Here is a 25,171-nt window from a genome sequence, read left to right as displayed (position 1 = left end):
TCTCTGTCTCACACCCCGTGTGAGGCTGGTGCCTGCTCTCTCCCTGTACCTGTCTGTTCTTTGTCACAGACCCTGTGTGAGGCTGGTGCCTGCTCTCCCTGTGACTGTCTGTTCTCTGTCACAGACCCTGTGAGAGGCAGATGCCTGCTCTCTCCCTGTGACTGTCTGTTCTCTGTCACAGACCCTGTGTGAGGCTGGTGCCTGCTCTCTCGCAGTGACTGTCTGTTCTCTGTCACAGACCCTGTGTGAGGCTGGTGCCTGCTCTCTCCCTGTGACTGTCTGCTCTCTGTCACAGACCCTGTGTGAGGCTGGTGCCTGCTCTCTCCTTGTGCCTGTACCTCTCTGTCACAGACCCTGTGTGAGGCTGGTGCCTGCTCTCTCCCTGTGACTGTCTGTTCTCTGCCACAGACCCTGTGTGAGGCCGGTGCCTGCTCTCTCCCTGTGACTGCCTGATCTCTGTCATAGACCCTGTGTGAGGCTGGTGCCTGCTCTCTTGCGGTGACTGTCTGTTCTCTGTCACAGACCCTGTGTGAGGCTGGTGCCTGCTCTCTCGCTGTGACTGTCTGTTCTCTGCCACAGACCCTGTGTGAGGCCGGTGCCTGCTCTCTCCTTGTGCCTGTCTTTTCTCTGTCAAAGACCCTGTGTGAGGCCGGTGCCTGCTCTCTCCCTATGATTGTCTGTTCTCTTTCACAGACCCTGTGTGACGCTGGTGCCTGCTCTCTCGCTGTGACCGTCTGTTCTCTGTCACAGACCCTGTGTGAGGCTGGTGCCTGCTCTCTCTCTGTGACTGTCTGTTCTCTGTCACAGACCCTTTCTGAGGCAGGTGCCTGCTCTCTCGCTGTGACTGTCCGTTCTCTGTCACAGACCCTGTGTGAGGCCTGTGCCTGCTCTCTCGCTGTGCCTTTCTGTTCTCTGTCACAGACCCTGTGTGACACTGGTACCTGCTCTCTCGCTGTGAGTGCCTGTTCTATGTCACAGACCCTGTGTGAGGCTGGTGCCTGCTCTCTTGCTGTGACTGTCTGTTCTCTGTCACAGACCCTGTGTGAGGCTGGTGCTTGCTCTCTCGCTGTGACTGTCTGTTCTCTGTCACAGACCCTCTTTGAGGCTGGGACCTGTTCTCTCGCTGTGACTGTCTGTTCTCTGTCACAGACCCTGTGTGAGGCTGGTGCCTGCTCTCCCGCAGTGACTGTCTGTTCTCTGTCACAGACCCTGTGTGAGGCCAGTGCCTGCTCTCTCCCTGTGACTGTCTGTTCTTTGTCACAAACCCTGTGTGATGCTGGTGCCTGCTCTCACGCAGTGACTGTCTGTTCTCTGTCACAGACCCTGTGTGAGGCTTGTGCCTGTTCTCTCACTTTGGGTGTCTATTCTCTGTGGTAGACATGCATGGGACTGGCTCCTATATTCTTGCTGTTAAGGGGATCTGGACATAATATTTTCTAGACCAATATGGGTGTGTGAGGCCTGAACTTACAATCTGGACATCATTTATTTTTAAATAAAAAATTCAGTTGTATTATTATATAACAACACTCAAGGTCCCATCATGAATGGTACATCACTGTATCCCTTAGCAGCTGATTGGAGTCCCCCTAGGCTGGAGGCGATGGGTGAGTACCGACCACCATCAGACAGTACCTCTGATAAGTTCAGTACATTCCATCTGCTTGTCAGCGGTGGGGGGGACCCGAGGGCGGCAATATGTTTGAGGTCTGGTGTGATGATGTGGCCAATGGGTCCCACCAGAGAAGGTCTCTGGGACGCAGCGGTTTCTTATATAAGACTGTAGTGTTCTCTCTTATTTTCCCACATTTTCCCAAACTTTCTGTGGCAACCCCTGGCTGTGTTTACCACCCTTTCCGCCTCCTTACAGTGATCGTTGTGAAGTATCCACGTGGCCCTGGTGGGGGCCAAGGGGTTTCTCATAAAGTGCTGCACAGTGTCTTCAAGTAGAAGTAAGTGTCAGTGGTGATGCTGGTTTAGCTGGAGTAGGAATTCTGGCCCCAGGTCCTTCCGGGTCAGGGCAGGTGACACCTTAGACTGTGTCCTTGTCTAATACTTGGAGCCAGTACTTACAATCGTGATATGTATGACTGGTACTTGTAATAGGATCACATTTGGTCCATATTTAAAATATTGATGTGTGACCGTCTGAGCCTTTGTTGTTGGTTCCTTACTGATTCCATCTTTGGAAGTAACACCACACTCTACTGAGCTACACTTATTTCTTGCACTCTCATCTCTGCAGGTAAAACTTCAAGAGTGGCTGCGTTCTCTGAGGAAAGAGGAGGAATATAAGCTGAAGTCTAAAGTCAAGGAAGAGGAACAATATAAAGCCACGAAGGTGAGTGGCAGCAGAGAGTGATGTGTACTTGTCTGTAAATATCTGTGCTTGTGCTGTGAGTGACCTGTCAAAGTCTGAGATGCACAGAAGTCCACGAGTCACTGGATACACCAGGTCGTGGCCCCCAGCAGGTGGCGCGTAAATATTCTGGTTGGAGTCACTCCATTGGGTATAGGGAGTAAAATCGACCCAAGATACTTCCTAAAATAAAAAAAATAAAAAAAGTACTGTGTAGACTTTTAGGGTAGTACGCACAGACTTACATGGTCTGTGTTAGTGTTTATATCATGGTGTGGTATCTTGTTCTTGTGAGTGTGCGTGTGTGGGTGTGTGTGTGTGTGTGTGTTCTGGAGTCATCTGGGAGCGTTTGCATGTGTATGTATCTCTGTTTGTAGTGGGTGTGTGTGTGCTGGATGTGTGCATTCGTGTGAGTTTGTGGGTGTGGTCATGTATGGTCTGACATTATCCATCTATGAGTTTATCAATGCATATATGCATCTGTGTGCATGTATGTGCGTCTGTGAGAGTGTGCATGTGTGGGTTTGGTTATGACATTATGCATCTATGAGTTTATCAATGCATATATGCATCTGTGTGCATGTCTTAGAGGTAAAAGGCACAGCTACAGCTGAACAGAATGCCCTAGGAGCACATGGCCCTTCCTCAGGCTCTAAAAAAGGCAGAAGTTAGAACTGACATCCGTGGGGTGGTACTCCCTCAAACTCTTTGCCGTCACTCCCTGATTTTGGCTGATTTTTTGTAGGCATTAGGGCTCTGTGTACATAGGTCCCATGCACACTGTGTCACTGGAACCAAGCTGTACCTGGGTGATGAGCTCTTTCATAGGTTGCTTGTGTTCCGGTTCAGGGAGGACCTGTCTTGCCAGCTGGGGGCTTCTCACTAGAGCAGGGTGGAGACCAATTTCCATATGGTGGAGCCCAAACTGAGGTGGCATGGTGTGTAAAATAATGATGGATTGGGATGTGGCTGAGTGAATGCCAGTGGCTGAGATTAATTCAAGCATTCCATCCATCACTTTTTTATATACTCAAGTGTGTCGCCCTGGTTGGGATGAGTATGCTCAAATAAGGGTCTTGTGCTCTGTCACTGGAACAAGTTACTCCTGGCTGATGAGCCCACACTGGGGCAAAATTGGTCCTGGGTTGCTTTCCACTCATCACTTTTTTGTATTCTTTTGTTGGGATCAGTGCAGCAGGCCTGCACAGCGACCCTCGCCTTTGAAGGTTGCAGCCTCCGAGGCAGGTTGCACGTGCTTAGTCACAACAGTTGCATCGTCATGGTCGGGTCTTCAGCAGATCGTCTTCTTTGGCAGCTTTGACCTTTGAGCCTGGATCAGTCATTTCGTATCGTTGATGACGGTTCTTTTAGGGCAGTTCTGATTTCAGGTTTCCATGCGCATATCAGGGCACTGACAACATGATGTTTATTCTCACTTGAATGGTGTTCCACAGTACAGACCCGCTACATTAACGTTCATGTCAGGCTTTGCTCTGTCAGTCAGCTTTCTCTGGTGTTCTTTATGCTGGAAACACACTTGGCTTCACTCCTGGACAGTTTCTTCTCCTTCGGCACCTGACACCCTCCTCCCCTCTCTCAACAGGCAGACAGGTTTTTAGGTGCTAGGCAGACTGTAAGCTCTTCCAACAAGTAGTACAGACGTCAGATCATGTCCTTTCACGTCTGAGAGGCTGGCTGTCATGCAGACCCTAATTTTGAGCACACAGCCTTCTTTGAATTTGTTAGACCTGACAGCTTTAGGGTGGTCTTCCCCCAGATTTTTGCCTGCCTTTCTCCATTTTTCTGATCTTGTATTTGCTGTGCACTTTCCCACTGCTAAATAGTGCTAAAGTGCAGTCTCTCCCCCCTAAATATGGTATCATTGGTTCATCCCCAGTTGGCATAATTTATTTACCTATACATCCCTAGTAAAGTGTACTCCATGTGTTCTGGGCCTGTAAATTAAAAAATTAAATGCTACTAGTCGACTTGCAGCACTGATTGTGCCACCCACATAAGTAGCCCTTTAATCATGTCTTAGGCCTGACACTGCAGGCTTCCGTGTGCAGTTGACTGCTACTTTGACCTGGCATTTAAAACTATTTATCAAAGCTTAAAACTCCCCTTTTCTAACACATAGGTCACCCAGAAGGGCAGGGTGCTAAGTAAAAGTTGGGACATATACCTTTATGGTTTACATGTCCTGGTAGTGACAAACAGCTACGTTTGTTTTTTACTAGTGTAAGGCATGTTCACCTCTTACGTTAACATTGGGCATTCCTTAGTACACTTTTAAGTTGTAATTCCTGGTTAGAAAGGAGTAACAATATCATGTTTCATATCTTTGGAAGGGTACTGATAAGTTCTCCTTATCCTTTAACAATACAGTTTTAGAAATACCACTTTTAGAAAGAGGACATTTCTTTGCACTTATAGCAGTGTGTGTCTTGTAGCATGTCATCAATAAATGTCTGAGGTTGGTGGCAGCTACACTTTGGGCATTCCCTCAAGACAGCCACAAACAAAGGAAGGCTAGGTGCATCTGAGTACCCATCTACATACATCTGCATTCTGATGATCTTCCTGAGCAAGAGGGAAGGGAGGAGCTGATATTTGCACTTCGATAGGTAGTGTGCTGGCCCCACACAAAGCACTGGTTTGCCCCCCATAGCTTATTTAGAGACAAGGAGGGTTGAAAGGATAGTTGTGCACTTCAAGGACCACTCTTTGAAGTCTCCCCCACTTCAAAGGCACATTGGGGTATCAGTACTCTCTGACCCTACCAAGACAGTACACTTCTGGACCTGTGGCCACTCTATCAAGAAGAAGAGCTGTTCTGCTGTTAAAAGGACTGATGCGCTGTCGGACCACTGCTTTGCAGAACTCTGTCTTGTGGTGCTCTTGCCATGCTTAGCCACCCTGCTGCCTGCTGTTCAACTAACTGGGTGAGATGGACTGGACTCGCATTACTTGAACGCAGAGTGACTCCAAGGGCTTGCTGGCTTGCTTCCTGTTACCACGTCTCAGGGATATCAGAGACTTGAACCACCTGCACCTGATCGCTACACTTTGGGAGTCAGCCCTTCAGAGTGGTGCCATCTCAGCCTTGGACCCTTGGAAGTAAGGGCTTAAGATGCTCGAACTCCTGAACTCACACTTCCTCATCGAATTCAGCATATCTCTGCGCAGTGTTGGTCGGAACCTGCGCACTCTCACAGTTGCGTGTAGTGACTTAGCATACCACTGCAGCTAAGTGGGAGACCCCTATGCATCTCATCCACAGCGTGATCTGTGGAGCCTCGTAGCATCAAAATCGCCCAGCGCAAGGTACTTTTGTTCCAGGGACCCAAGGAGGTCCCTGCTGCCGGTCCGTGCTCCCTTGTGGGCTCTTGACTTTATCCTCATCTAGTGTGACCCAATAACTCATTTAAGCCTACTGCTTCTAAGCACTCTTCTGATTTTCGATTCCATATAACTTTATACTTCAACATCTACTGAAAAGATTCTTATAGTTTTTGGTCTAGTTTTATTAATAAAATCATACTTTATTTTTCTAAACTGTTGTTGAGTGTTTTTGTGGTGTTTTCACTGTTTTACTGTGTAATTACTGCTCAAATACTTTACACATTGCCTCTTATGTTAACCCTGACTGCACTGTGCCAGGCTACCAGAGGGTGAGCACAGGATAATTTAGATTGTGTAGTGAATTACCCTGACTAGGATTGTGGTACCTGTTTGGACAGGGTGCATACCTTTGCCAACCAGAAACCCCATTTCTAGCAGAAGAATTTTACAGAACATTCTCTTCCTTGGTCCAGAATGCAGGAGACTGGCCCTCTATGTAGTGCAAGAAATTAGGTACACTGTGTAGGGGGTCCAGGCAACCACACGTTGGTTTCCAGAGGCAAAAACTAGATCACTTAGGCCCTGATTTATAGTTTTTGACGCAAACCGGCGTTAGCGCAGATTTGCGTCAAAAATTTACCGCTGGCTAGCACCATTCCTGGACGCCAGCCGGACATTATATTTAAGGAATGGCGCTAGCCGGCAGTAAGGCCGATTAGCGTCAAAATAAATGATGCTAACCGGGTGGGGGAGGCATAGGGAAAACAGGAGGCTGTGCGTCAAAGAATGGCGCTAGTCAGTTTAGAGTGAAAAAAATGACTCTAACCTCACTAGCGTCATTTTTTGATGCACAACACCTATGGACATGACTCCTGTCATAGTAAAGACAGGTGTCATGCCCCCCTACCCAATGGCCATGCCCAGGGGACAAAAGTCCCCTGGGCATGGCCATTGGGCACAGTGCCATGTAGGGGAGGCAAGTTAGGCCCCCTTATGGCACTTTTCAAAAAAAAAATTAAGACTTACCTGGACTTACCTAGGATGGGTCCCCCCATCCTTAGGTGTCCTCCAGGTGTGGGTAGGGGTGGGTGGGGGTGTCCCTGCGGACAGGGAAGGACACCTGTGGGCTGCTTCCATGGTCTCTGACCATGGAAATTAGCCCACAGGTCCCCTAACTCCTGCCCTGACCCAGGCGGTAAACAATGGCGCTAAGCAAGCTTAGCGCCATTATTTAAGGCCCTCCTCCTCCCGTGCGTGATTGTTGCACAGGATGATAAATAAGGCGCTAAGGCCTTCGAGTAATTTTTTGCCCGGGAACGCCTCCCTTGCATCTTATTGATGCAAGGTAGGTTTTCACTGTAAATAAAATGACCTTAACTCCAATATTTTGACACTAGACGGGTCTAGCGTCGAAATATAAATATGGAGTTAAGTTTGCACTGGATTTGCGTTATAAAAAATTATGCAAATCCGGTGCAAATAGAGTATAAATGTGCCCCTTAATTCTCTAATTTTTGAGGTAGCTTGGTCGAGCAGTTAGGCTAATTGGAGGGTATTTAGGGGTGGTGCATGCTAGGTGAGGCCACTCCTCCTACCCTTTGTTAAGTTTCCCGCCTTTGCTCCACCAAAAGTGGGGTTTTGCAAAGGGGAAGCAAAGCAGCAGGCTTGGGGCCAATTTTGAATGGTGGTAAGCCCTTTGAATCTCACTGCCAGGACAGTGCACATTCCTGAGGGAGGGGGTGTTAGCTCCTCCACCCAGGAAGGGCATTGTCTTACAAACTAGAGAGTCAGTGCTCTCCCCCAGGGTTTGTATATTGGCTGTCTGGAGGTGGCAGATGGTTAGGGCCAGTCAGCAACCATGCCAGTGCATTTTACACTGGTGTTGCATATACACCAACACATCAGTACACTTTACACTTAATTGTTATATACAAGAACACATCAGTACACTTTACACTAGAGTGGCACATACACCAACACATCAGTACACTTTACACTTAAGTGTTATATACACAAACACATCAGTACACTTTAACTTAAGTCTTATATACACCAACACATCAGTACACTTTACACTTAAATGTTATATAAACCAATGCATCAGTATATTTTACACTGGCGTTGTCTTATACACCAACACATCAGTACATTTTAACCTAGAGTGGCACATACACCAACACATCAGTACACTTTACATTTAAGTGGCAGATACACCAACACATCAGTACACTTTACACTTAAGTGGTATACCCACCAACACATCAGTACACTTTACACTTAAGTGGTATACCCACCAACACATCAGTACACTTTACACTTCAGTGGTATATACTCCAACACATCAGTACACTTTACACTTAAGTGGTATACCCACCAACACATCAGTACACTTTACACTTCAGTGGTATATACACCAACAAATCAGTACACTTTACACTGGAGTGTTATATACACCAACACATCAGTACACTTTACATTGGAGTGTTATATACACTGACACATCAGTATACTTTACACTAGAGTGGCCCATACACCAACACATCAGTACACTTTACACTAGAGCAGCATATACACCAACACATCAGTACACTTTACACTAGAGCGGCATATACACCAACACATCAGTACACTTTACACTTAAGTTGTATATGCACCCACACATCGGTACACTTTACCCTGGAGTGTTATATACCCCAACACATATGTGCACTTTATACTTGAGTGGCATATACACCAACACATCAGTCCACTGTACACTTAAGTGCTATATACACCAACACATCAGTACACTTTACACTTAAGTTGTATATGCACCCACACATCGGTACATTTTACCCTGGAGTGTTATATACACCAACACATCAGTGCACTTTATACTTAAGTGGCATATACACCAACACATCAGTCCACTGTACACTTAAGTGGTATATACACCAACACATCAGTACACTTTACACTAGACTGGCATATACACCGACACATCAGTACACTTTACACTGGAGTGGCATACACACTGACACATCAGTACACTTTACACTGGAGTGGCATACACATCAGTACACTTTACACTAGAGTGGCATATACACCAACACATCAGTACACTTTACACTGGAGTGGCATACACACCAACACATCAGTACACTTTACACTGGAGTGGCATACACACCAATACATCAGTACACTTTACACTAGAGTGGCATATACACCAACACATCAGTACACTTTACATTGGAGTGGCTTATACACCAAAACATCAGTACACTTTACACTGGAGTGGCATATGCAGCAACACATCAGTACACTTTACACTACAGTGGCATGCACACCGACACATCAGTACACTTTACACTACAGTGGCATATACACCAACACATCAGTACACTTCACCCGGAGTGTTATACACACCAACACATCAGTACACTTCACCCGGAGTGTTATATACACCAACACATCAGTACACTTCACCCGGAGTGTTATACACACCAACGCATCAGTACACTTCCCCCTGGAGTGTTATACACACCATCACATCAGTACACTTCACCCGGAGTGTTATATACACGAACACATCTGTACACTTCATCCGGAGTGTTATATACACCAACACATCAGTACACTTCACCCGGAGTGTTATACACACCAACACATCAGTACACTTCACCCGGAGTGTTATATACACCAACACATCAGTACACTTCACCCGGAGTGTTATACACACCAACGCATCAGTACACTTCCCCCTGGAGTGTTATATACACCAACACATCAGTACACTTCCCCCTGGAGTGTTATACACACCAACGCATCAGTACACTTCCCCCTGGAGTGTTATACACACCAACACATCAGTGCACTTCACCCTGGAGTGTTATGCACACCAATACATCAGTGCACTTCCCCTGGAGTGTTATATACAACAACGCATCAGTACACTTCTCCCTGAGTGTTATATACACTAACACATCAGTACACTTAACACTTAATTGTTATATACACGAACACATCAGTACACTTTACACTAGAGTGTCACATACACCAACACATCAGTACACTTTACACTTAAGTCTTATATACACCAACACATCAGTACACTTTAACTTAAGTCTTATATACACCAACACATCAGTACACTTTACACTTAAGTGTTATATAAACCAATGCATCAGTATATTTTACACTGGCGTTGTCTTATACACCAACACATCAGTACATTTTAACCTAGAGCGGCACATACACCAACACATCAGTACACTTTACATTTAAGTGGCAGATACACCAACACATCAGTACACTTTACACTTAAGTGGTATACCCACCAACACATCAGTACACTTTAAACTTCAGTGGTATATACACCAACAAATCAGTACACTTTACACTGGAGTGTTATATACACCAACACATCAGTACACTTTACATTGGAGTGTTATATACACTGACACATCAGTATACTTTACACTAGAGTGGCCCATACACCAACACATCAGTACACTTTACACTAGAGCAGCATATACACCAACACATCAGTACACTTTACACTAGAGCAGCATATACACCAACACATCAGTACACTTTACACTTAAGTTGTATATGCACCCACACATCGGTACACTTTACCCTGGAGTGTTATATACCCCAACACATATGTGCACTTTATACTTGAGTGGCATATACACCAACACATCAGTCCACTGTACACTTAAGTGCTATATACACCAACACATCAGTGCACTTTACACTTAAGTTGTATATGCACCCACACATCGGTACATTTTACCCTGGAGTGTTATATACACCAACACATCAGTGCACTGTACACTTAAGTGGTATATAAACCAACACATCAGTACACTTTACACTAGAGTGGCATACACATCAATACACTTTACACTAGACTGGCATATACACCGACACATCAGTACACTTTACACTGGAGTGGCATACACACTGAAACATCAGGACACTTTACACTGGAGTGGCATACACATCAGTACACTTTACACTAGAGTGGCATATACACCAACACATCAGTACACTTTACACTGGAGTGGCATACACACCAATACATCAGTACACTTTACACTAGAGTGGCATATACACCAACACATCAGTACACTTTACACTGGAGTGGCTTATACACCAAAACATCAGTACACTTTACACTGGAGTGGCATATGCAGCAACACATCAGTACACTTTACACTACAGTGGCATACACACCGACACATCAGTACACTTTACACTACAGTGGCATATACACCAACACATCAGTACACTTCACCCGGAGTGTTATACACACCAACACATCAGTATACTTCACCCTGGAGTGTTATACACACCAAAACATCAGTACACTTCTCCCTGGAGTGTTATATACACCAACACATCAGTACACTTCACCCGGAGTGTTATACACACCAACACATCAGTATACTTCACCCTGGAGTGTAATACACACCAACACATCAGTACACTTCACCCGGAGTGTTATACACACCAACACACCAGTATACTTCACCCTGGAGTGTTATATACACCAACACATCAGTACACTTCACCCGGAGTGTTATATACACCATCACATCAGTACACTCCTCCCTGGAGTGTTATACACACCAACACATCAGTACACTTCAGCCGGAGTGTTATACACACCAACACATTAGTATACTTCACCCTGGAGTGTTATATACACCTACACATCAGTACACTTCACCCGAAGTGTTATATACACCAACACATCAGTGCACTTCACCCGGAGTGTTATATACGCGAATACATCAGTACACTTCACCCGGAGTGTTATATACACCAACACATCAGTACGCTTCACCCGGAGTGTTATACACACCAACACATCAGTACATTTCACCAGGAGTGTTATATACACCAACACATCAATACACTTCACCCGGAGTGTTATACACACCAACGCATCAGTACACTTCCCCCTGGAGTGTTATACACACCAATGCATCAGTACACTTCGCTGTGGAGTGTTATACACACCACCGCATCAGTACACTTTACACTAGAGTGGCACATACACCAACACATCAGTACACTTCTCCCTGGAGTGTTATATACACGAACACCTCAGTACACTTCACCCGGAGTGTTATATACACCATCACATCAGTACACTTCTCCCTGGAGTGTTATACACACCAACACATCAGTACACTTCACCCGGAGTGTTATACACACCAACACATTAGTATACTTCACCCTGGAGTGTTATATACACCTACACATCAGTACACTTCACCCGGAGTGTTATATACACCAACACATCAGTACACTTCACCCGGAGTGTTATATACACCAACACATCAGTACACTTCACCCGGAGTGTTATATACACGGACACATCAGTACACTTCATCCGGAGTGTTATACACACCAACACATCAGTACCCTTCACTCGGAGTGTTATATACACCAACACATCAGTACACTTCACCCGGAGTGTTATACACACCAACGCATCAGTACACTTCCCCCTGGAGTGTTATATACACCAACGCATCAGTACACTTCCCCCTGGAGTGTTATAGACACCATCACATCAGTACACTTCCCCCTGGAGTGTTATACACACCAACACATCAGTACACTTCATCCTGGAGTGTTATACACACCAACACATCAGTACACTTCACCCTGGAGTGTTATACACACCATCACATCAGTACACTTCACCCTGGAGTGTTATACACACCAACGCATCAGTACACTTCCCCCTGGAGTGTTATACACACCAACACATCAGTACACTTCACCCTGGAGTGTTATACACACCAACACATCAGTACACTTCACCCGGAGTGTTATACACACCAACACATCAGTACACTTCTCCCTGGAGTGTTATACACACCAACACATCAGTACACTTCACCCGGAGTGTTATACACACCAACACATCAGTGCACTTCACCCTGGAGTGTTATATACACCAACGCATCAGTACACTTCACCCTGGAGTGTTATATACACCAACACATCAGTACACTTCCCCCTGGAGTGTTATACCCACCAACACATCAGTATACTTCACCCGGAGTGTTATATACACCAACACATCAGTACACTTCCCCCTGGAGTGTTATACACACCAACACATCAGTACACTTCACCCGGAGTGTTATATACACCAACGCATCAGTACACTTCACCCGGAGTGTTATATACACCAACACATCAGTACGCTTCCCCCTGGAGTGTTATATACACCAACACATCAGTACACTTCACACTGGAGTGTTATATACACCAACGCATCAGTACACTTCACCCTGAAGTGTTATACACACCAACACATCAGTACACTTCCCCCTGGAGTGTTATACACACCAACACATCAGTACACTTCACCCTGGAGTGTTATATACACCATCACATCATTTCCCATCTGCTCAGATAACACCCCACTCTTTACACTAAGATGGAGCACATTAGGAGGCTTTAGACACTGCTGCACGTCTCCATTTGTCTAAGGCAGAGTAACAATGATGTGTTGTGGCTCCTCACAGTATGTGTGAGATAGTTGGCCACTCGTGCCATTCAAGTAATGGTAATCAAGTTTGTAGAGCCACACGAATCAGCCATGGTCTCTTTTCTACCAGTAACAGATTTGTATTAGTCATTTCAGAAATGTTTAAAGGAGCAGAATATGACCAAGGCACTATGCAACTTGCTACATATTTAATATCATTTGCATGTAACCAGCATGTGGGATTGAAATAACACAAGTTTAAGTTATTAAACTCAGAATCATATAGTGCACCAACACTCTGATTATTTACAGTTTCTGTTAAAAACATCCCTTGTTTGTTTTTCATGTAACGAAGGGATTCGTGGACTTGCACCAAATTAAACAAAAAATCTCTTGTGAGATCAGGGCTGAGCTATGTTGCTTCTCCAGAGCTTCCTGTGAGGACAGCATGAGTTATCAAACCTGTGCTTTACTGAATGAGAGGATTTAAAGGAAACTCTTTTCATAGTCACCTTTGAACTCAGTGTCCTCCTCCATGTTGTCAAGGATGTACATGTTGACGCTGTGAACACATCGGGCTCTTCATCAGGGCATGGTTCTAGTTTCATGGACCTATTAACATTGTGAAACACTTGGGGGTGGGGGGTCCTCGAACTGACAACAGGACAGGTGGCATGTCAGAAGAACTATGCACACCTCAGCAGAGATCTAGCATGTGCTGCTTCAGGTTCTGTGTATGAAAATGATATTGAAGTAACATCTGGAAGTGGATCTGTATTTCAAGATATGAACAATGTCTGAATGCCTGAGAGCAAACCAAGGCTTGCCTGTGGTAGTTCACACCTTTTCTTACTTTTCAAAGGCAGATGTAGTAATATGACTCGTTATCACCTCTAGTGCTCACAATTGGGGCATTCAAGTACAGGTTACTCTGAAAGGAGCAGGGTTTTCTTTTAGTATTCTCGTATAATTCAAAGGTTTTTATGTCTTACAAGCTTCTGACCACGGTTATACCTTTTATGGATGATCACATCTTCCCTCAAATTCAGCCATGGATACGTAATGAATATATAGCCCTTAACTGAGACCCTTTAATGCAACCGGTGAAAAAGGATTTTAAAAGATTAGTCTTATTAGAAGAGGTAATACTGTTAAAATGTTAATTTTACCAAAATTATTTTGTTTATTCAGAGTTTTCTTTAAGCTATTAATTTTTTCAGAAGAGCACTGAAGTGTTTTAGAATTCCAATAGAGAAAGATGGCTGGACTGTCCTTAATTTTAGGTTTATTATTTCGCTGCAATTCTGAAACATATGGGCTTTCTTATAAATGGTTCTTGTCATACAATCTCATACAAGGCTGGGCTTCTACGTATATGTAAGTTAGTCCTAGGAAATTTAGCAGAGGAATTTCAATGCAATTTGAAGAGCTGAACTGTTACCAAGGGCCAGATGTAGGAAACTAGCAAATTGCGACTTGCAATTTGCGAGTCAGTGCGACTCGTAAATTGCAAGTCGCAATTTGCTATGCAGAACGGTGTCTCAGACACCTTCTGCAACTCGCAATGGGGTCGCAAAGACCCACCTCATTAATATTAATGAGGTGGGTCGCAATTTTCGCCCCCATAGCGACTGTGGGCACTCACGGACATGGAGGCCTGCTGGGAACAGCAGACCTCCATGTCCGTGACTGCTTTTCAATAAAGCATTTTTTTTTGTTCCAAGTGTAGCCCGTTTTCCTTAAAGGAAAACGAGCTGCACTTAGAAAAAAAACCCGAAACCTTTTGTTTCGGATTTTTTCAGGGCAGGCAGTGGTCCCTTGGACCACTGCCTGCTCTGAAAAAATATTTTTGGGTCCAGTCACAACGGGGAAGGGGTCCCATGGGGACCCGTCCCGTTTGCGAGTGGGTTACCATCCACTTCAAGTGGATGGTAACTGCGACTCCATTTGCGACCGCGTACGCGGTCGCAAATGGAGTTGCATAACACTGCGACTTGCAAATAGGAAGGGAACACCCCTTCCTATTTGCGACTCGGAAATGCATTTTGCGAGTCGGTTCCGACTCGCAAAATGCATTTCTGCATAGCAAACACGCATTTGCGAGTCACAAACGGCGATTTTCGCCGTTTGCGAGTTGCAAACAGTTTGCTACATCTGGCCCCAAATGTTTACTCAGCGATTGGTGTCAGGAAGATTTGTGTACGGTTGATGGGTATCGCTGCATAAACATTTCTGAGTTTTATCCCTGAAACTCACAGTACTTCAGGTTTACATGCAACATACATGCCAATGATATTACACCTGCAGCAAAAGAAGTTGCATATTGTATTGGTTGTGGTGTGCTCCTTTAAATATTAATAATAACTCATGCAAAACTGTTATTGTTTGCCAACGAGTCAGTGTTTCTCTGGATTGGAACTAACACCACATTGTTGGCGTTGGTGGTCAACTCTCTTGCACGTCTCCTTTTGGTCACTTCACATCATGTATGAAAAAGCAGAAGAACCAGCCCTTCTCCAGGATGATAGACTAAACCTCCCCATGTTGAATGTGCATCTGCCTGGCACCTTGAGGCTTCTGCCATATGCTGCAAATACACATTTATTTACAAAATAAAAAAACCCAAATAAACACCAGTCCCAGCTGGACTTCAGGGAGCTATAACATTACAGTTTCACAGAACAGAGGGATAGGCTTCAAGGCTCAAGAGGGCCGGATACATTCTCCCGAATGTCCTCCTCTTCCACTCAGTGTGCACGGATTACAAGAATGGGTAGTGGGCTTCTTCTGTATTAGTAGGACAAGGGTGTGGGTGACCACCCGTCCATCTGGTTGCTCTCCCTGAATGGAACAAAGGTCCCAGCAGCCTCATACGTGTGACCAAATGGCCAGTCTCAGCTGTCGATGGGGTGGAAAGCTATGCCAAGACCCCAAGCCAGAGCTACGGTAGGCCTCGCCAGAGGTTCATGTGCTGAAGCTACGTGTTGCAGAGTAACTGGGGAGGGATCCCCTGGTTCTCCAGGTTGAAAAGAACCACAAAGGACCCATAAAAGTGCTCTAGCAGGCCCGACTGAGGACCCCCAGGACCTGGGGTCCGTGTGCATGCCTGCTGTGTCTGCTGCAGGCCTGGCAAGGGCTAGTCTGCTTGAATCGGTTGAGAAGGTCAGAGCTTGGGCTGGCCCAGAGGTGGAGTCCGATGGCCCTGGGCTCCATTCTTCAGCTCGATGTGTCACAAAGTGAACTGGAAGGTGTTCCTCATGCTTCATGAGGGCTCATTTGCTTGGCTGGTTTAAGAAGCTTTTACAGAGCCCCAAGTCAGAGTCTACAGGTGGCCTGGGGGTTGAAGCCTCCACCCCTGGGATCCATTCTCCAGCTTGCTATGCCACTTAGAGCCCAGGGTGGGATTCTGCTTGCCCAGGTTAGGAAACTCTGTCCGAGCCCCCACGTCAGTGCTTCGATTGGCTTGAAGCCCCCTGCCCTGGGCTCAGTTCTTCAGCCTGCCATGTCACAAAGTACCCGGGGTAGGATCCTGCAGGCACAGGAATGTCCCCCCGGCTTGGTCTGGTTACGAAGCTTTAACTGGACCCCAGATCAGAGCTCCAGCTGGCACTTGGGTGGAAAGCTAGGACCCTGGGCCCCATTTTAGAGCTCATCAGGTATCCAGGACAGGACCTCGCTGGCCCAGAAGGCCTCCCCTGATTGGCCGGGCTAAGAAGCTCTGACCAGGCCCTGGGTCATACCTCCAGAGGGCCCAAGGGTGGAGGCCCCTGGCGTTCAGTTCCATTCTCTGGCTAAATGTGTCTTAAGTCTAAAGTGCCTGGGACGGATCCCACATGCTCCATTAGATTTCCTCTACTTTGCCAGGGAGGAAAGGTGCATCCTGGACTTGGTTAAGAGCTCTGTGAGGCCTCCACAGGCCTATACCCGTGGCCCAGGTTGGACTCCTAGAATTGGATTTGCTGAGTCAATCTGTGCCAGGATGGCCTCTCCAGCGTCAAGTAGAATCTGTTTCATAAGACATGGTGTGACCAGATTGCTGTCCTTTTAGCCAGGCCACCTGATCGCTCTTTTACCATACATCTGGTCACGCATACCATAGGAGTGCATAGCGTCCAGATTGCTGGGCTGGCCTGGAAGTCCTAGTGAGGGATCATTTGACTCTTTGAACCCAGCCAGGGGCTCTAAAAGGTTGAATACATACGCTTGAGTATCTCCCTCTGTCACTGAGTGTGCACAGATTGCAAGAAATGGGAACATCCCATAGGGCAGGCAATGCTGCAGCCTGCTGGCATGGCTCAGGCCAGTCGCCTACTCTGAGGACTTTTGATGGCTGGGATTGAGCTCTGGCTCCCACCAGCCCCAGCATGGTGGACTGCCAGTGTGAAGTTGGGGCTACCCTCACTCATTACCAGGCACCTAGTTGCCCAGTCATGTGTGGGCGAGTTGAGGTCTGAATACTCATGCAGTCCTGTCCAGCAGGACTGGTGGTGGAGCTGCCTGCATCATCTGCCATGGGAGACATTTGCCCACCTGGTATGGTGCTTGTTTTTGGCTCTGGGGCAGAGTGACTGATTGTAGGAAGGTAGCCTCTTTCTAGCCTTGTTACCCCCACTTTTGGCCTGTTTGTGAGTATATATCAGGGTGTTTTTACTGTCTCACAGGGATCCTGCTAGCCAGGGCCCAGTGCTCATAGTGAAAACCCTATGTTGTCAGCGTTTTTGATATAGGACCCCAGTGCTCATAAGTTTGTGGCCTATATGTGTTCCCTGTGTGGTGCCTAACTGTATCACTGAGGCTCTGCTAACCATAACCTCAGTGTTTATGTTCTCACTTTGCTTTAAAATTGGCACTGTAGGCTAGTGACTAATTTTACCATTTCTCATTGGCACACTGGAACACCCTTAGAATTCCCTTGCATATGGTACCTAGGTACCCAGGGTATTGGGGTTCCAGGAGATCCCTATGGGCTGCAGCATTTCTTTTGCAACCCATAGGGAGCTCAGACAATTCTTACACAGGACTGCCACTGCAGCCTGAGTGAAATAACGTCCATGTTATTTCACAGCCATTTGTCACTGCACATAAGTAACTTATAAGTCACTGATATGTCTATCCCTCACTTGGTGAAGGTTAGGTGCCAAGTTACTTAGTGTGTGGGCACCCTGGCACTAGCCAAGGTGCCCCCACATTGTTCAGGGCAAATTCCCCGAACTTTATGAGTGCGGGGACACCATTACAAGCGTACACTACATATAGGTCACCACCTATATGTAGCGTCACAATGTTAACTCCGAACATGGCCATGTAACATGTCTAGGATCATGGAATTGTCACTCCAATACCATTCTGGTATTGGGGGGACAATTTCATGCTTCCCCGGATCTCTAGCACAGAACCCTGGTACTGCCAAACTGCCTTTCCGGGGTCTCCACTGCAGCTGCTGTCAACCTCTCAGACAGGTTTCTGCCCCCCGGGGCCTGGGCAGCCCAGTCCCAGGAAGGCAGAACAAAGGATTTCCTCTGAGAGAGGGTGTTACACCCTTCCCTTTGGAACTAGGTGTGAAGGGCTGGGGAGGAGTAGCCTCCCCCAGCCTCTGGAAATGCTTTGATGGGCACAGATGGTGCCCATCTCTGCATAAGCCAGTCTACACTGGTTGAGGGATCCCCCAGCCCTGCTCTGGCGCGAAACTGGACACAGGAAAGGGGAGTGACCACTCCCCTGACCTGCACCTTCCAGGGGAGGTGCCCAGAGCACCTCCAGTGTGTACCAAACCTCAGCCATCTTGGATTCAGAGGTGTTTGGGCACAATGGACAGCTCTGAGTGGCCAGTGCCAGCAGGTGACGTCAGAGACCCCTCCTGATAGGTGCTTACCTCTTTCAGTAGCCAAGCCTCCTGTCTTAGTAGCCAAACCTCTGTTTTTGGCTATTTAGGGGGTCATTCTGACCTCGGCGGTAAAAGGCCCTTACCGCCGGTCAGAAGTCCGCCATTCAACCGCCGCGGCCGCGGTAAACCGCCACGGTCATTCTGACCTCCAACTGTGAAACCACCAAAAACCTGACATCCACGGAAGCCCGCCTCATCAGCGGGCAGCGATAAACTGGAGATGACCAAACCTCCACCGCCACACCAACACAAACACGCCCATGCCATTCTGACCCACGAATCCATGCGGCGGTCTTTCAACCGCGGTATTCTATTGGCGGTACACACCGCCGTGGTCAAAATACACACACATATACAAAACACAGCCACATTGGACAATTTGAAATACACACACCTGATACACATACAAACAACACTCCCACACACCCAATTAAATATAAAACACACACCCACATCACCCACAAACCCCTACGACCACAAATATCTGAGAGAAGGCGCAATACACTGAGAGAGAGCACAGGGAACGCAAAGCACAACACACACAGGAACCCAACATCATCACCCACACCACATCTACGCACACATCACCACGCACATAACCACAAACACCACCCCACACCTCATCCACACCACCCCATGGCACCCCAAAGACACCCCAGGTTCTCGGACCAAGAACTCACTCAGGGTCATGGTGGAGGAAATAATTAGGGTAGAGCCCCAGCTCTTCGGCACACAGGTGCAACACACCACAATAGCCAGGAAGGCAGAGCTATGGCAAAGGATCGTAGACAGGGTCAACGCTGTGGGACAGCATCCCAGAAATCGGGAAGACATCCGAAAGCGATGGAACGACCTACGGGGGAAGGTGCGCTCGATGGTGTCAAGACACAACATCGCTGTGCAGAAGACTGGCGGCGGACCCCCACCCACTCCACCCCAATTCACAGCATGGGAGCAAGAGGTAGTAAACATCCTGCATCCTGATGGCTTCGCTGGAGTACCCGGAGGAATGGACTCTGGTAAGTCGATTCTCAACTACTTCACCACCCCCCCCCAGCATGCCAACCCACACCCCCACCCTCACCCCCAATCTCAACCCCCCCAGCACACATCCTCCCTGCCAATGTCTCACCAGCACAACCCACCCTAAACAACACCAACCCCTGAATGCCAACACAAACCATAGACACCCATCACCCATGCATGACCACTGCACATACCCATCCACCCCCCCCAACCACCCTCAGAACACCTCCCACAAGGGAATGCCATCACTGGTGGACAAGGGCACTCACAAAATGCACGCCATGGCACACACAAAAGCAATAACCATACTCTTTTACCCCTGCAGGGCCCGAACGCCAACACACTGCCACGGAGGGTCCAGATTTGTCCATCCCACCCCCAGAACAGGCCCCCAGTGAGGACAGCAGCTCTGTCGACCTAGAACCTGATGACCAGCCCGGACCATCGGGGACCTCTGGACAGTCGGTTCCCCACACACAGATACAGGCCACAGCAGACCCAACCCCCTCTGGGAATATCAGCACAGCCCCCACCCAGCGGGCCCATGCCTCTGTCTCCAGGACGCGTCAATCAGCGGTGTGTCCGCCACTACAGGGCACCCAGGCTGACCCAACACCCCAACAACAACAGGGACCTGGGGGCAGTGGTAGTGGGCACACCGTCCAGGGGACAGAGGCCCGGGGAAACAGGGCAACTGGGAGGGCTGCAGTGCGACAGGGGGGGGAGGACAGGCCCAGGGAACCGACTCTCCAAGTGGCCCTCACCACCATCATGGGAGCATACCACCACTCCCAGGAGACAATGGCGACGGTACTGGCCAGGTTCACGGAGATCCAGGCACAGCAGGAGGAACGCTACATGGGGTTCAGCAATGAACTCAGGAACATCGGTACCGCTATGGGGACCATAGTCCAGGCCCTCAACCGGATAGAAAACACATTGCGGGACCATGTGGCACCACAAAGGGCCCCTGTCACTAGCCAGGACCAGGAACAGCCTACCACCTCCGCCGGCGCTAGTGGACAGGAGGCCCCACCACAACGACAGGCCACCAGAACCCCACCTCCTGCTGAAGAACAACCACCCCGCAAGCAGAACCTGAGATCTCACAGGAAGACAGAGTAGGATGCCAAGACACCCGCCAGCATAAGATACCCCCTGATGTCATCCCACTGTCCCACATTGTCACCCTGTCCAACCTTAAACAGCCCCTGCTCCATCCTTCCACAGGCATATGGACAATGCACCTGTGAAACTGAGAACTTGACTCTGCCATGGACATTACTCCACCATCACCCATCACCGTTTTAATGTCATGTACCAATATCTAGCACTAAAAATAAATCACTCATTGCACTGAAATTATTCAGGAGTCAGCCTGTATTCTTTACAAATGTATTACACATTACTGTTCAATAATGTTCAGTCAATTTGTGATGACAACATACCGATTTCAATAAGCTTTAGTCCATGGGCTAACCAAGCAGAAGTCACGCAGTGGGTCATACAGCACTGAAAAGGGAAGGGAAAATCAAAACTCAGTTAAAAAGAACTGTGGGGAAATACACAAAGTAGAGATGCAGGAGGCTTTAAGTAAATGTTAAATGGCGTGGGTGATTCTTACCTGTGTGCTACTGAAAATACTGTTGGATAACTGTGTCCCTGTTGTCTGTGTCGTCCCCGTCGTCTTCCTCCTCTTCACTCTCCACAGGCTCCACAGCTGCTATAACACCACCATCTGGACCATCCTCCTGCAGGAAAGGCACCTGCCGTCGCAATGCTAGATTGTGCAGCATACAGCAGGCCACGATGATCTGGCACACCTTCTTTGGTGAGTACATCAGGGATCCACCTGTCATATGCAGGCACCTAAACCTGGCCTTCAGAAGGCCGAAGGTTCTTTCTATGATCCTCCTAGTTCGACCATGGGCCTCATTGTACCGTTCCTCTGCCCTGGTCTGGGGATTCCTCACTGGGGTCAATAGCCAAGGCAGGTTGGGGTAACCAGAGTCACCAATTAGCCACACACGTTGTCTCTGTAGCTGTTCCATCACATAAGGGATGCTGCTATTACGCATAACATACGCGTCATGCACTGACCCAGGGAACTTGGCATTTACATGGGAGATGTACTGGTCAGCCAAACAGACCACCTGGACATTCATAGAATGGTAATTTTTCCTGTTTCTGTACACCTGCTCATCGTCTGTTGGGTGTACTAAAGCCACATGGGTCCCATCAATGGCACCAATGATGTTGGGGATATGTCCAAGGGCATAGAAATCACCCTTCACAGTGGCCAAATCATCCTCCTCAGGGAAAACAATGTAGCTCCGCATGTGTTTCATCAGGGCAGACAACACTCTGGACAACACCTTTGAAAACATAGGCTGAGACATTCCAGATGACATGGCCACTGTTGTCTGGAATGAGCCACTTGGCAAAAAATGGAGGACTGACAGAACCTGCACTAGAGGGGGAATTCCTGTGGGTTGGCGGATGGGGGACATCAGGGCTGGCTCCAGCTGGGCACACAGTTCATGTATAGTGGCACGGTCAAGTCGGTAACGTAGTATGATATGGCGTTCTTCCATTGTCGACAGGTCCACCAGCGGTCGGTACACGCGAGGATTCATCCTTCTCCTCGCAAGTCCCAGCGGACGGTGCCTAGGAAGGACAACATGGAGTATGGAGTCAAGCAAATCACAGGTATGTTCACCACAGCTTGCATAGCACACGGTTATCTATGTATTGAAAGGCGTGTATGTGTGGCAATGCAAGGCCTAGGCCTGTGTGACGCAGTTGAAATTAAGCCATGTGGGCCCTTGAAATGGCGGCTGCCTGACCTGTGAAGTGGGACAATGGGATGTGAGGTCAATGCGCTGGCGTGGCACACCGTGGCGGTAGGCGGTGGAAGACCGCTGTACGAAGCCGCATTGGTTAACATTGAAGCCTATGGGTTTCAGGAGCCAATGAGGATGTGCGCCGGTGGTTGCGGTACGCACCGCCGCGGGTGTGACCGCCATTTTCTATCAGATTAATCACTCAAGACCTGATCATCCACAGGCGAGGACCTATACTGCAAGTGCTGCTGTGACCTCGGTCTGGAAGAGACAATGGCTGCTGCGACTGGGGAAAGGGCCCCTGCCTTCACGTCTGAAGAGTTGGAGAAACTTGTGGATGGGGTCCTCCCCCAGTATGCGTTACTCTACGGTCCTCCAGACCAACAGGTAAGTACACTGGGTGCACATTGAATGGGCTATGCCTGTGTTGAGTGGGGTGGATGTAAGATGGTGGGGTGGGGAGCGAAGGAGCGTCTCCCTCCTCCCTCCCTGTGACGTAATCACATCTAACATGCAGATAAATGATGATATTTCCTTTCCCACCCTGTACATGTCAAATAGGTCAGCGCCCATCAGAAAGTCGACATTTGGTGTCCCATCGCCAAGGAAGTCCGGGCCCTGGGGGTCCACATCAGACGGGGCACCCACTGCCGCAAGAGGTGGGAGGACATCCGCCGCGGGACCAGGAAGACCGCCGAGTCACTGCTGGGGATGGCCTCCCAACCTAGGAGGGGTGCCAGTCGTACCCTGACCCCCTTGATGTCCCGGATCCTGGCGGTGGCCTACCCTGATTTGGATGGGCGCTTGAGGACATCACAGCAGACACAAGGGGGTGAGTATCAGCACATTCTGCTATCTTTATGCGCAGTGGAGGCGTCTGGGTGGGGGAGGAGGGTTGTGGGTGACATTAGGCCAGGGCGCTTTCTGTAGTGTAGTCTTCTCCTTTAGGCATGGCCCAGTGCCCCCGCCCCCCACCTCTGTAGGGTGCCAAGTACAGCTATCCATGGTCCTGCATCATCCATGTGTGTATTTGTTGTGCATAGACCTGTAGGCCTGGTCACAAGTACTGAGTAGTATACCCCGATTGCGCAGCGTAGTGCATGAGGCTCCTGTGTCTGTCCTCTCCGCCAACGGTGTTGACATTGCATGCACTCAACCTGTTTTATTTTTTCTCCCCCCACCCTTTTTCTTAATCTTCTTGTGCATGTGTGCATTAGCATCATCAGGCGGAGGAGAATTGGCATCGGAGCACGAGGGAGCTGCAACTCACAAGGCCCCGGTGGGCCGTGGTACAGACACCGAGGGCACCAGTGATACGGAGGGCGAGGGGAGCACCACAACGGGGACTGGTGGTGACACCAGCGACACCGACACGTCCTCGGATGGGAGCTCCCTAGCGGTGGCTGCAACATCCGGGCCCCACGCCTCTACAGGTACAGCCGCCACCCAGCGCACCAGCCCCGCCCTCCCAGCAGCCCCTCAGCCGACGCTCCGTGCCCGCTCGCCCAAGAAGGCGGGCATCTCCTTCGCCCCAGGCACCTCAGGCCCTGCCCCTGTTACCCCTGCTGCCCTCAGTGAGGAGGTCATTGACCTCCTACAGACCATCATTGTTGGGCAGACTACCCTTTTGAATGCCATCCAGGGGGTAGAAAGGGAGGTGCATCGGAGCAATGCCTACCTGGAGGGCATTCATTCGGGTCAGGCTGCCCATCAACGATCGTTCAATGCTCTGGCCTCAGCACTGACGGCAGCCATTGTCCCTGTTTCCAGCCTCCCTCTTCTAACTGCCTCCACCCTGTCTCTGTCTCCTGTTCCTCAGCCTATCCCATCCACACCATCAGACCAGCCTGCACACACCTCAACACCCAAGGACAGCTCATCCAGACACAAGCACCACAGATCCCACAAGCAGTCACCCAAGCAACACCCAGATGCAGACATGCCAACAGTCACTACCACCTCTGTGTCCCCCTCCTCCTCGTCTCCCTCCTCCCTCCCTGTGACGTCTACAATCACACCTGCATGCACACCACCATCAGCCAGTGCTTCCATCACCACCACACCCTCCAGTACAGTCCGCACACGTGCAGTCACCACCCCCACTGCCATTTACACGTCCCCTGTGTCCTCTCCCACTGTGTCTGTCACCCCCTCTTCCAAGACACACAAACGCAGGCAGCCACCCACCCAACAGCCATCCACCTCACGACAGCCTA

The 25,171-nt window shown here is 48.5% G+C and overlaps 1 protein-coding gene across 1 annotated transcript in view; it reads left to right on the top strand.

Annotated features, from left to right (window-relative positions):
- Positions 1–25,171, top strand: part of LOC138301386 (E3 ubiquitin-protein ligase TRIM39-like) — a 140,426-nt gene that overhangs the window by 16,688 nt on the left and 98,567 nt on the right. The window contains exon 2 of the mRNA XM_069241822.1: positions 2,246–2,341. Within this exon, the coding sequence (XP_069097923.1) occupies positions 2,246–2,341 (96 nt within the window). The remainder of the gene's footprint in view (positions 1–2,245; positions 2,342–25,171) is intronic.

Source organism: Pleurodeles waltl, chromosome 6, assembly GCF_031143425.1.
Source record: "Pleurodeles waltl isolate 20211129_DDA chromosome 6, aPleWal1.hap1.20221129, whole genome shotgun sequence".
NCBI classification, from domain to species: domain Eukaryota; kingdom Metazoa; phylum Chordata; class Amphibia; order Caudata; family Salamandridae; genus Pleurodeles; species Pleurodeles waltl.
This window is presented reverse-complemented; position numbering and strand designations above follow the sequence as displayed.